Raw genomic sequence first — 14,114 nt, forward strand, 5'->3', positions numbered from 1 at the left:
GATAAAGATATCACCACAGTGACTTCATCCTAAAATGATTTGCAAAATGAAAATTATTGTTCAAATAAGCATTGATGGTTTTGTGTAGTAAATAGTTACCCACATGTAGACTATGAACACAAAATACGATCAAGTGACTTATAGAGTGTTTGTAATGTGAGGACAAAGTATATCCACAGATAACTTAGTCCGGATAATTCGATACAGCACTCATAAATGTTTTTCGAATACTATGATTATTGATGAAACTATGGCTGCTACCCACAGGAGCACCATAATTTCTTGGCGTAAGTATTAAATAAATATATGTGTTGATTATGTTTAAAAGCCTAATTTAAACTTGTATATCTCAAAATTATAAAATTTATCAAAGATTGTCATATAAAGTCTCGTCTATTCACGTCTTTACCAGAACCAACTTCTCATAATGAAAGAGAAAGTTGAGTTCATATTAAGAGTACTATACTTGAATTTCTCACTCTGCAATAATGAGTCAAGTTCACTAATGAGTAGATAGTACTTAGGACGAAAATAATTTCCATAAAGTTTTAGTGAAATTGAATAGACTGAGTATTATGATCTTAAGATGACAATAATTATGAATACTAAAATTTTCCATATAACGGCTAGAAAAGCTATAAATGTATAGAAGAACGGTTTAAGATTGCAAGCAAATCCCGAGTTAGGAAACTTATGGAAAATCTTATAACCATAAAAGAATAATGAAATAAGGTTTATGCATGAATTTTGCATTGAAATGACCTATCTTTCGGCTAAATTAAAGAATTTAGGAACGAATGTGGAAAATTAATTTCTTGTCCAGATTATCCTAAATTTATCTTTTCTTATTATGAACCATTCCAAATTAATTATAACACCATGTATGTAAGATGGATGTTGAATGAATTGGCTAATAAAATGGTTCAGTAGGAGGATAGGCTTAGCCGTAAAGGTATTAAAGTTGTCTATTATGTTCAAGAAGCTAGACTTAAGTAAGTCATAAAAGACCACCACCCATAATGAATATCAAGTAAATGAGAAGGGAAATGCAAAGAAAGATGATAGATGAAAATGTCTTGACTCTTTCAGAAAGATTGCGATAAAAGAAGAAATAGTTCGAAAAAGGTAACTTTAAAAGTTCCGTAAGGGTTTTCGATCTATTCTTATAATATTTCTTCTAAAACTTGGTGGGTGGATAATGATGCTTATGTACATGTAATTAATTTCGTGCATGATTTATTTATGATCAAAACTGTAATTTCAAGTGTAAACTAAGTACTTATGAGAATTAGAGCGCGGTGATAGCTGAAGCTATTGACACTCCTCACTTTGAATAGTGGATTTTATTTGGATTCAATCCAAAATTTTTATGTTCCATCTATTTTCCATAAGTTTTAGTTTCATTAAGAAAACTTGATGACTGGTTTATAAAATCGACTTAAAGAGATAGTTGTTTTAATTGTTCTTGAATTCTAATTGAATCAGTTCAAGGATATTAGTTGATGGCCTATATTAAGTAACATGGTTGATCAACATTTTAAAACACATCTAATTATGCTCATTAAAAGAAAATTAAAGCATAAAACATGTACTAATGGTAAGTATCTTGTGGCGTAGGAGAGTTGAATATATTTCTCATAAAAGAATTTAAAGGTTGGTAAAAGATTGAATTATTCTAAATCTTTATTTTACCAACAATAAATGTGTGTAGATTGCATTAAGGATAAGCAAAATACACTAAGAAATGAGCCACAAGAAATACATAGCTTCTTGAAACTATACATACAAATATTTGTAGATTCTTTAACGTTTTATCTTTTGGAGGTATAAATTGTTTTATTACATTTATTGATGATTATTCACATTATTGTAATGTATATCTATTGCATGAAAATCTCTAATTTTGGATACATTACAATTATTCATAATTAAAGTAGAGAGACAATAAGATATAAAAGTGAAAATCATAAGGTCAAATAAAGGTAATGAATTTATTTCTCCAAATTTTATCAAGTACACATAGCATGATTTTCCATGGCATAATGGTGTAGTTGAAAGGCATAACCGTACTTTTATGTAAATGGTTTGATTTATGCAAATTCACTTATATCATTATGGATAGATGCATTATGTACTGCAGTATATTTCTTGAATAAGGTTACCAGCAAAGCTGTTCTAAAGATTCCCTTTGAACTGCATAAAGGCTGCTAACCTAGTATGGGACATCTCAAAGTATGACGATGTCCAATTAAGCAAGAATATATAATTTACATGAAAATAAATTAGATTTCAGAACGATCAGTTGGTTTCTTTATAAGTGTCCCTGAGAAATCTAAAGGATATAAGATAACTTTCCAAATCATAGTACGTGATAATAGAAACCAATAATGTCAGATTTTGTAAGAATGACAACATTAGTGGGAGTCATAAAGTTAAGGAAATGGTCATTCAAGAAATTATGATTAACAACAAGTTTCCCTAAATTATGAATTGTGGAAACTGTCATGTTGTTGTAAGCTTACAATGAGTAAAACCCAATGAATGACCATATACTCCATGATGAAAAGTTGCCAATAATGATTAAGTACATGTTGTTAAAGAGGGAAAAGCATTAAGAAAATCTACTCGTATGAGTAGATTTGCTGTTTCCAATAGGTACTTTATCTAGTAGAATCGAAGAATTGAATATTAAAGATTTGGTTTCTTATTGAGAGCCATAAGAGATGTTAATTCTGATTAATGAATCGATGTCATGAAGGATGAAGTAAATTTGATGGCTATAAGTGAAGTTTGGGAAGTCGTTCTATTATTTTAAGAATATAGACTATTCGAGTGTAAGTGGATCTGTAAGACCAAACTCGAATATAATAGAAATATTGAACGACATAAAGCCTGACTTGTTGCCAAAGGTTTCAACGGAAAGAAGGAATCGATTAGACTGAGTCTATAAAAGACTGTAAGAATTATCATGGCATTGGTAGCTCAGTACGTTAATGAGTTCCATAATGTATGTAGGAATTGCCTTTTTAATGGTGACTTAAAAGAAGTCTGTATGCGTCAACCTGAAGGCTTTATAATCGAAGCGCAGAGGAAGACATGGTCTACAAACTAAAGAAGTCAATTTATGAACTGAAACAAAGCTTGAGAAATGGTATTTAAAATTTGATGAAACCATTTTGAAATTCGTTTTCAAAGAGAATATTTAGAGATCCATGTACATACCTCAAGATCAGTGGGTGTAAGTTCATATTTTGGTTATGTATGTTGATGATGACTTATTGGCCAGAAGTGATCTTGGTCTATTAAATGAGACCAAGAATTATCTCTCTTAAACTTTGCAATTAAAGATATGAACGAGACAACTTCTGTGAATGGATTGAAATTTTCCATGAAAGATCACTTAGAAGTCTAGAGTTGTCTTAGAAAGCATATATTGACAAAGTTCTTAAGAGATATGGCATGATAACGTGTTCTTCTAGTATGTTTCTATGCAGAAAGGTGATAAGCTTGATCTTAAGCAATATCCGCATAATGAAGTGGAACTTAAAGAAATAAAAAGTTTAAAATAAATTTTGAGATATCTAAAGAGAACAAGAAATCACTTGTCACATATAAGAAATCAATACACCCACAGGTGGTTGGATTTTCAAACTCAGGTTCAATGGATATAATGGTCTAAGCATTACAATTTTTAGCAATGTGTATTTCATCAAATGAGATACCTTATTGTGGAAAGGTTCATAATTGTAATTGGTTTGAACATCCAATAAAGATGCTGAGTGTGTGACAAATTTAAGAGGCTTTTATAAAGTTAATTATGATTGCAAAATTATCTTTGAGTTTGAGTCCGTAAGTGTTCGACTATTTATGTGATAATGAAATAGGCAATCATATTTGTAAGAAAGACATGATATATAAAGGTTCCAAGTATATGGACATTAAGATTGATATATGTCATTAAAGTAAGATTTCAAAAGAGAAAAGTTTGTCATTATGCATATATGCACTAAATTTATGGTCACAGACATATTTACGAAAGCTTTATATCCAAAAACATTAAAGAAAATCTAGAAATTATGGGTATAATGGATAGCTATTAAAGTTGACTGATTATGTTTAGCATATATTTGACAATGTATATGAGCTCCTAACGACTTTTGAATCTTTTGCATTCCGTTTCCAATGTGCACACCAATTATTTGTGGTTGGATTTATGATAACGGTATGAGTCTTTATATAAGACATAAACGGGACCATTATGGTAACTCCTACTTAAGGTCTAACTATAATAGTAAGCAATGTAGTAGTGCATGGAAGGAATCATGTTGCAAAATAATATGTGCCCGCCATGACTCTCATTGATTATTTGATTAGCTAAGACAATTATGATGACCAAATAAAAGCAAGGTTTAACAAATGATGCTGGTCTTATGTTTCTCAATACTTAAGTTAATAAGTTATACCAACGACCAAGTGGGAGAATGTTATAAATATTTTCATAAGGAAGGAAAATATTTCTATACCATTATGTGGTCTTATGGTTAACATATTATTATTGAGATTGTTAAACTCTAAAGAAACTTGGTAACCAATAAAATTGGTTTAAAAGAGGAGTTAAGATTCTAATGATGATGATTAATTAATGGACAAGTGATTTTTTCTAGAAGTTTTCTCATTAGATGACTCATGAAACATGTGTCATTGTAGGAAAGCATTTGAAATAAGTTCAATGCATCAAAGGAGAACAAATTCATTGTATGAATGAATGATTCTAGAAGACTAAACACTTGTCATTACTCAACCATGATGGATGGTTGAGATTAAAGAAGAAATTTGCCAAGAAAGTTATCAAAACTTGGTGAGAAAGCTTTTGGTCTCTCTCCCCACCTATAAATAGTGGTCTTTGGGACCATCACAAAGACACATCAAAAAAATCTAAAAGAAATACATAAGAAAGGTTGTAGGCAAGGGGAGAGAAGACTTAGCTCCAACTTAAAAATCAAGAAATCATCTTAGGGAGAGAAGTCATAACTTCCAATTTAAAGATCAAGCACTCATCTTCTATATCCGAAACCGTTCAAGAAGATTTCCGCAATAATGAAACGAGGTATTCCGATAAACCTCTTTATAGTTCTATTATGTGATTAGTCTAGATATTAAAGATCTTAGGGTTCATGTAAAATCATGTTTTTACACTGTCGTTTGTGGTTTCCCATCCCGGAAGTCATAGTCCAACTCTTACATCGGTTCGGGCTATCGATAAGCCAGCCATATGTCCCCTGCCGGCTTGCAGCGTCTTATAGGGATCTTGTTCTGAGTTATTAAAGAGGAATGTCCCTCGATGTCGATTATCTCGAAGCCCTGCTTGTGCCACAGAAGAGTGGTGAAACACTCTACTACAGTCCGAAGTCGAGGACGGACATGTCGATAGTGAAGGGACTCGTGTCCGATGCTCACAGACATGTAGATAGTGAAAGAACTCGAGGTGAATTATTGAAGGCGTGTTTGGTGTTTTGATTTCAGGCTTAACCGCCTTTGTACTTTGCAAACTTGAGCTATAATCGTAGCATTAATTTCAAGCTATGAAAAGAATTCGTTAAACTGAAACGTAAAAATCAGTTTTTTTTGGCCTAACTCACTTTTATTTTACAAAGGAAAAAAATTACTCTTCATTTCCTCTTATCATCTTCAAATCTGTCAAGCCGCTGGACTCTTCTTCTTCACCTTCCTCCGCTGCTTTTCACCACCATCACATTTGCCGCTTCTTCTTCATATTCCATTTTGTTTTATCAAAATCTCAGTTGCACATAAACTAAAACTCTAGAGGTCCTCGACCTATATCCTTGGAGAAGGTATGGCTCAGCGTGAAGACGTTTATGACCTAGATAGCCACTAGATTCTACTCTAATGCTCCAATTTCAATTGGGCTTCTCTAAAAATCTCTCCTTTTTGTTGTTCAATTTCGCTGACAAAAGGTTTGCCTTTTTGCTGATTGTTTCTCTTCTATTGATTTACTCAACTGGGAACTCAGTCCTGATATTGCGTTTTGTGTGAAAAGTTTCTCTTCTAGCTTTCATCTTCCTCTCCTTAATTAGAAGCTAAAACGCGATCTTGTAGAGTTTGGTGAATCTCCGCTTCTATAGCTTGATAATATCATTTAGTAGTGTACATCTTGTAGCTTAATTCCTATTAGACTCGATTTGCGTAGACATATAGTTTGTTACTTAGCCATGTTTTATATATGTTTGTGATGGATCCCTCTAGATCCTGCGGTTTATTGATGAGATTGCATCTGTCTGTGTTGCTGACCTTTTTGTGATTATTATGTGCACAGGGAAAACCACATTTGTAAACAGACGTCTTACTGGAAAGTTTGAGAAGAAGTATGAACGTAAGTACAAAGAGTCTTTGTGTATTCCATTCCATGTGGATACTTGAAAGCTCTGTATCCACGATTTTACTGATTCTGATGGTTTCTTGTTTTAATGATGCCTCAAGGAGTTGTACCAGTTCAATGATGGATTCCCTACACCATAAGGGTCAGCTCGGCTCAGTTTCTCCTTCAGGTACCGGAACTGATCACAACAACTACAGAAAATTGCAGCAAAACGAGTCAGGCTAATCTGTCCTCTTGGCGGGATCTATGCACTCTTCTTCCTTGAAGGTTTGAAAGTAGGTTGAAGTTTGTTTGTTATGAATATATATAAGTTTAGAGTTTGAGTCTTGGTTGTTTATTAATCCCTCTAAGTAGTCTCCAAACTCATATATCATGTACATACTCTAGTTTATGTGACATTAACAGCTGAGAGTTGAGGCTTAGCTGCAAAAATGCAATTACATAGCTCGTGTACATATTCTAGTTTGTGTCTGATTATGATGAATGGAACATTGCTCTGTTTCTCTCTGTAAGGTTCTGCGAACTATTGTTTAGTGAAACAGTCTTATTCAAAGACGCCTTTTGTTACAAGTATCGTTTACCGTTTTTGCAGGTGAGAAATTCTATTGGTTGAGTGAACCTAAAATTATTTCATATTCAGTATCTTTTTTTAAAAAAAATAAAATATTGTCAAATTATAATTAATATTTTTAAATTAAAAAATAAAAATTAATGTTAATTGCAAACAAAAATATGTTTTAAAAAATATATTTTTAATACCGTCAGCCAAACACTAAACTCTAAACCCTAAATCCTAAATCCTAAACCTTTGGGTAAACCCTAAACCTTTGGTAAATCCAAAATGGTTGGATAAATTTTAAATCCTACGGTTTAGGATTTATCTAAGGGTTTATGATTTACCCAAAGGTTTAGGGTTTAATATTTAGGGTTTAATATTTAGGGTTTAGGGTTTAGTGTTTTGCTGATTGTGTTAAAAATATATTTTTTAAAATCCAAAGATTTATGATTTATCCAAAGGTTAACCATGGATTTAAGGTTTATGATTTAGGATTTATAGTTTAGGGTTTAGTGTTTTGCTGACGATATTTTAAATATAAATTTTTTTTTTTGACTACTATTATTTTATATTTATTTTTTATTTTAAAAACATAATAATACGTGACAATATTTTGTTTCATTTTTTAAAAGATATTGAATATGAAATAACGAAATCCTATTGGTTGGGTAAACCAAAAAGTTCACTCTAGGGATGAACCCAAGTATTTCTTTTTGCTGGTCATCACACAAGAATATGAGAACGGAAACGTCAAACTTGATGTTTTTCGTATTATCAATGAGCCTACTGCTACTTCTTTGGTTTATGCTTTTGAAAGGAAAAGCAATTAAATAATTCTTGTCTTTGATCTTGGTGGTGGTACCTTTGATGTCTCTGGTACTTTACATTAAACTGTTGCTATATATATTAGTTTGATAAAACGATTATAGTCTGTTGCTATATATATTAGTTAACCGGGCTTCGTAGCCTGGTGGTAATGGAACCTCGGCTGAGGTGCCCGCCACCCAGCTTCGAAACCCGGCCACAGCGATTTAACATCCTTACTGCTGGGGCGCTGGACCCCTTCGGGGGATATTTGGGAAAGTGGCTGCCCAGACACCAGAGATACCAAAAAAAAAAAAAAAAAAAAACGATTATAGTCTTGTAAACGAATCTATATTATTAAAAGAGAATACCCATCTAAAATACCTATTAGTTTTCAGTATTATTTACAATGCATATTATTGATAATTAAATTGAATTTCCGATTTTAATGATTGTCTTTTTCAGTTATATTAATTTTTTTTTCTTTTCTATTTTAGTGCTTGTCTTTTTCAGTTAGATTAATGAGTTTTTTTATTTCCTATTTTAATACTTGACTTTTTCACTTAGATTGATATATTTTGTTTTCTTTTGTCAACAATTAATGTTATTTTAATGTTGTTTTTTTATCAATCTAAAGTTGTCTAAACTATTTGAAAATATAAAAATAGTCAAAAGTAAACATTTAAAGTAGATAAACAATAATCAAAAAGCCAAAAATATTAAAATATATATTTATTCTCCATCCAAATATTGAAGTTCAACATATTTTTTCTGTTTTTTTTAATTTTTAATTTAATAGCTTAGGTATTTTGGCTTACATTATCAAATTTATATTTTTGTGAAATTTAGAGTATATATAAATTTTGAAAATTTTAAAATAATTCAAACGGGTTATCCATATAACCGAACCCGCAAAGACCCTAATCAAATCGAAACCAAAATTTATAAATATTCGAATGTTACTGAAATCTCTAAATTCGGGAATCTCAAACCCAAATATGTTTTAACCGAATCAATGGGTATCCAAATACACACCTCTAACATAGACATGTAAAACGATCAAATATCACAAATTCTTCATTTAGTATAAATAATAAAAACTAGAACAGAAAATTAATATCCGTGCAAGTCGCACGGGTCAAGATCTAGTTTAGATTACAAAACCTCAATTGCAATGTATCTCAAATGGTGACAATATATATATAATATGATTAAATTGCAATGTATAAATGAAAATTAAACTTTTAGATTAAATTTAACTATTTGAAATTAAATTTCAATATTTTCATAATATAATGTCAATCTTGAATTTAAATTTAAAATCTAATCATTTAACAAAATATAATCTCGAATTTTAATTTTAAACCTCAAACACTAAACCTTAAATCTATACCCCAAATCTAATACCCTAAACCCCAAACTTAAATCTTACATACAAAGTCATAAATCTATTTTCAGTTTATAATATAGATTTTAAACTTGGACTCCAATTATATTCTAAAACTCAAACACATACACTATAAACAGTGCCGGCTTTGACCACAAACTTTAGAAACATACGTATGTGGCCTATTAATTTTGTAAAATTTTAGGGCCTAGTTTTTCCATTAGTATTAATTATAAACATAGAAATTTTTTTATATTTACTATATTATATATGTTGATAAGTAACGATTAAGGAAGGTGGATAAACATGAGTAAATTAAAAAGTAAAAAAAGGAAAAATATTATGATGATAAAAAAAAGAAAATAAATGATTTAGAATGGTTTGGCTATATTGACGATTGAAAAGGATACGATCAAGAACTTTGATTACGAGAGTTTGATGGATGATTTTGCAGGAAAAAATGCAAGAAGATCTATATTTAAGAACTGATAATTTTTATTAGTTTTGAGAATATTGTAATTTTCTTGCTATAGACTTGAGTTTCTTATCGAGAGATTTTTTATATATTATCTAAGGGCCTCAGTTTTATATTTCGTATTGGACCATGAATATCTCAGAACCGGTACTGACTATAAACACCAAACACCAAACCCTACATCAAACCCTATTCTTCAAACCAAAAAGTAATAATTTTTATTTCAAATTATATACCCTAAACATGTCCTAAATCCTAAATTTTGAATATTTCATCATAAAATCCTAATATAACATAACAAGTAATAAGATAAAGAGAAAATTTACTACTGATAATAAATTAGAAGAAAAAAATATATTTTGTTATCTCAAAATCAAACTTTAAACATGCCCTAAACTTCAACATCCAATACTTATAATAAATTTCAAAATGAACATTTGTAATTTTAAAATTTTAAAATTCATAAGTTTAAAATTTCTTGTTTAAATCTTAATTATAAAATCTAACTCCAAAACACTAAGTATGTTTTAACCCCTAAACTCAAAACATAAGTAAAACTCTAATTTGTGTTACAAAAGAAAATTAGAACTCTAATTTTCACATCTTAAAATTAAACTCAAAAATTAATTTTCTAATCTTAAGTTATAAATTACAAAACATAAACCTTAAATCTTCAATCAATTTCTATACCCTAAACCCTACTTCTAAACATGAACCATATATCCACTTGATAAAAACCTAAAATCTAAATTTTTTTTTTTTCAAAAAATCATTTATACAAGTGTGTTATAAACAAAAGAAATTATATAGAAATTAAAACGTTAAATAAATAAATAACAAAACACAATTGCAAAATAAAACTGACAAAACAAAAACAAAAGAAATGTTTTTTGGTTAAGAAACAAATAAATGGAATGAAAATATGAACCACTAATACATAAGTGTGCGGATCACCATCTTAACCACTGATATCCTTTAATCCAAGGATCAGATTTAACTCTTTTGTGTTTCTTCTCTTGTCCCTCTCTCTCCTTGTTGTAATCCCCTTTTCTCCTCTTTCTCACAAATTATATTTTATTCTTCCTCTGTCAATCTCTATCAGTGATTTCTTCCATATTTATCCTCTGGGTTTTTCCTTCTTCTATCCTTTATTTCTCTGATTTCTGTTGTCCCTCTCTCTCCTCTGTCGAAATCATGAAGTTTGTGGTTATTGTTTAGGGGTATCACTAAACTTAACAGAGAGACTTTACTAAGTTGAGGCAAGACAAGCGTGTTGAACGAGTTGAAGAAGAACAATAGGACATGTGCAACATGAGTAAGAGAGTAGAGGTTGTGGAGGCTCGAGCAAGAGAACCGTGGCTTCAGGCGGGTGCTGGGGAGGCCTGAGGCGGAGGCTCTGTTAGCAGTGGATTAGGTTTAGGTTAAGGTTAATTATGTTTTGGTTGGTTAGATTTTGGTTTAATGTTTTATTAGTTTTTGGTTTAATGTTATCGATTGGTCATTGCTTTCTTTGTATACTGATATAAATTAATAAATAAAATTTTATCTTAATCATGAATTAATTTTCGATTTAGTAAAATTAATTTAATTTTAATTAATTAATATAATTAATTAATATAATTCAATAATATAATTAATTAATATAATTCAATAATATAATTAATTAATATAATTAATTAAGGTAAAATTTTAATTATTATTATTTTTAATTATAGCTTTATATTTACTAGGTGACCGATCCGCACCCTGTGCGGACAATGTACAGTTTCAAATTATGGTCAAAATACTGATGGGGTTTGGAAGGAACAGATTTTGTATCATAACCATCTATTTTGGGATAAAGCATGAGGCACAGTGCATATGATGGTAGTCAATATTTTAAAAGGAGGAGATAGAACAAAGTAACTTCGGTATCACGAGGTTGTTATTGTGTGTATGTATAATTGCAACGTCCGAAAAAATTATGTGTTTAAGAATCAATTTTTTTTTCCAATAATTAATAGTGTATATTTAGAGATGTCTACATATTTTACATTATCACTAATTAGAATTGGATGGTATATATGTTGTAATTTTTTATTTTAGTGAAAATTATTGTATGCATACATTTGACGCGTAAAATGTATCTAGACACTTAAAAGAAAAGATAATAAAATTAAAAATATTATCCATAAATTATATAAAGTATGAAGTACAATTCTCGATAAAGAAAACAACTTCAATGAGAGACCTGAAAAAAAAATCAATTTCATTTTGTAAGAAATTGGACGGGTTAACATAATTTGAAAGATTTACAAATTTGTAAATTTTATTAAACAGAAAACAATATTAAATTGACATACCATGATCAAAATAGTCAGAAAACTTATTTCCGAAAATGAAATAGTATCGATCTTCATACTCATCACCACCCATCTGCCAAATACAAAAAATAAATAATTCTAACAGTTTATATATTTTTAAAAAGATATTGGAAAAAAATAGATAACAATTATGTATCCTGCCTACGGAATATTTTAAAAAACTTGTTTGTAGACAACATTCAATGTTTTTGTCTCCGCCTTCCTTTCTTTACCAGTTATTAGGATTTTTAATCAAGATCTCGACTTAACTCTTGAAAGTGCAACGTAGAGCTGACCATGAGAGAATACCGGCCTAGGCAAAAACAAACCAACACTTTCTAGTGTTTGACCTTGACTTTTGTTGATGGTTATCGCGAAAGCCAATGTAACGGGAAACTGTCTTCGACGCATTCTGAAGGGAAACTTTGTGTCAGGTGGACTGACATACATTCTAGGAATCCAGACTTTGTCTCCAGCAATACTGTTTCCGGTTATAATTCTACCTTCTATCACATGGGGGAGCAACTGAGTAACAATTAGCCTAGTACCATTGCATAAGCCATCTGCCAAATCCAAGTTACGGAGACACATAATAGGAGCACTAACCTTCAGCTTCAAATTATGTCTAGGCATTCCTGCCACTTTAACACTGTTCAAAAACTTTGTTGGATATACCACATTTTCTTCTACATCAACATCGGATGGGATTATACTGTCAGAGCTAAGGTAAACCTTGTATTCACCTGAAAGCATGTGTAAATCCTTTACTCTAGCGACATGTAAAAAGTTACTGGAAGAAAAGAGTAAACAAAATCAAATGTTACCTGGCAACTGCGAAAGCATGTAATCATTTATTTTATCAACTTCATCATTTGTGGGTGTGAGAATGGCTCGATGTCTATACAAATCCTTATCTTCTGAGGTTTGAAAAGCTTGTCCATAAACCTCCTTTGCAATAGTCTGAATAGGATCTTCTCCAATATTTTTGATCAACAAATCAAAAGGGATGTCAATCTCAACTTAACCGTCGTTTGGCAAATTTATTTTTCCATCTCCAACATCCAAAATCCATTTTGAGAAGGATTGAAGCTCTTTTGCTGCATCATCAGTAAGACCAGCGAGCAATCTCATGTTTTTTATTAGCTTCAAAACTTTGCAGTGCTCCCAAAGATATGACGAATTCAGAGCCGCCAAAACAGTCTCTGCTCTACCACCTCCAGGTATAACTGGTAAAATATGTCTGAAATCTCCACCGAAAACAACAACTTTACCCCCAAAAGGTTTGTCTTCAGAAGATCTTATAATATCATGCATAGAACGATCCAACGTCTCGAAACAGTGTCTGCTCATCATAGGCGCATCATCCCATACAATGAGCTTTGCTGCTTTAACTAATTCTGCACGATCTGATCCTGGCTCCATTTTCTTGCAAGTAGTGAACTCGTCTGCATCTATCGGAATACCAAACCTGGAATGTGCGGTTCTACCTCTTTCCAACAATAATGCAGCAATTCCAATGAATGCGTTATTTAGAACAATCATACGTCTAGATCGGATTGCTGATGAGAGTGCTCTGTATACGAAGGTTTTACATGTGCCTCCATAACCATAAAGAAAGAACACTACACCGCTATCATTTAAAACTGCATCCAAAATCTCGTTGTAAACCCCTCTTTGCTCATCTGTTATCATCGCCATAAGTCTTTCATTTTCCTTTAGCTGATCTTCCACAACATACTTAAGCTCATCATCTATAAGGTGATTGCCGTTGTAACAACCAAAATCTTTTGGCTTTGGCATTAGGGGCCATTTCTGGAGGTTACGACCATTGCTAAGCAAATGATTTTCGATCTCGGTAAGAACAATGTTTTTGATCTGATCTATGGTCAAGTTCAAATCTGCAAGTTTTAAAAATTTATTAAATAAGAGAGACCTGATTTAATACAAAATAGTTTAATAAGAAAAACGCTCACCGGGATCTCCAGTTTGTCGTCGTTTCTTGTAGAGAATATCGTCGGTAAGATACTCCCAAGTAGCTTCCCACACAACATGAGGCTGAGATAATGTTTTGGATACCAACATTCTCGAAAAAAGCTTCCTCGCATACGTGCCAGAACTATTATCACTGCAATCTTTGATAGCTTCTATGTATT

General features: G+C 31.3%; 1 protein-coding gene and 1 long non-coding RNA gene across 4 annotated transcripts; one reads left to right on the forward strand and one right to left on the reverse strand.

Annotated features, from left to right (window-relative positions):
- The first annotated feature begins 4,928 nt into the window (after positions 1-4,928).
- Positions 4,929-6,829, forward strand: LOC130501141 (uncharacterized). Of its 3 annotated transcripts, XR_008939544.1 has the most exons (4): positions 4,929-5,107; positions 5,225-5,852; positions 6,335-6,391; positions 6,499-6,829. It is a non-coding gene; the product is annotated as an uncharacterized LOC130501141 (long non-coding RNA). The 3 variants fall into 3 exon arrangements; XR_008939545.1 differs by lacking the exon at positions 5,225-5,852; XR_008939543.1 differs by lacking the exon at positions 4,929-5,107 and having other exon boundaries at positions 5,114-5,852.
- Positions 6,830-12,213: 5,384 nt separating this feature from the next.
- On the reverse strand, positions 12,214-12,714 carry LOC130501142 (uncharacterized). The gene has a single exon (XM_056996021.1). The coding sequence runs from the start codon at positions 12,712-12,714 to the stop codon at positions 12,214-12,216; it is 501 nt and encodes a 166-aa protein (XP_056852001.1).
- Positions 12,715-14,114: the final 1,400 nt, after the last annotated feature.

The sequence above is a fragment of the Raphanus sativus genome, unplaced genomic scaffold (assembly GCF_000801105.2).
Source record: "Raphanus sativus cultivar WK10039 unplaced genomic scaffold, ASM80110v3 Scaffold0106, whole genome shotgun sequence".
NCBI lineage: Eukaryota > Viridiplantae > Streptophyta > Magnoliopsida > Brassicales > Brassicaceae > Raphanus > Raphanus sativus.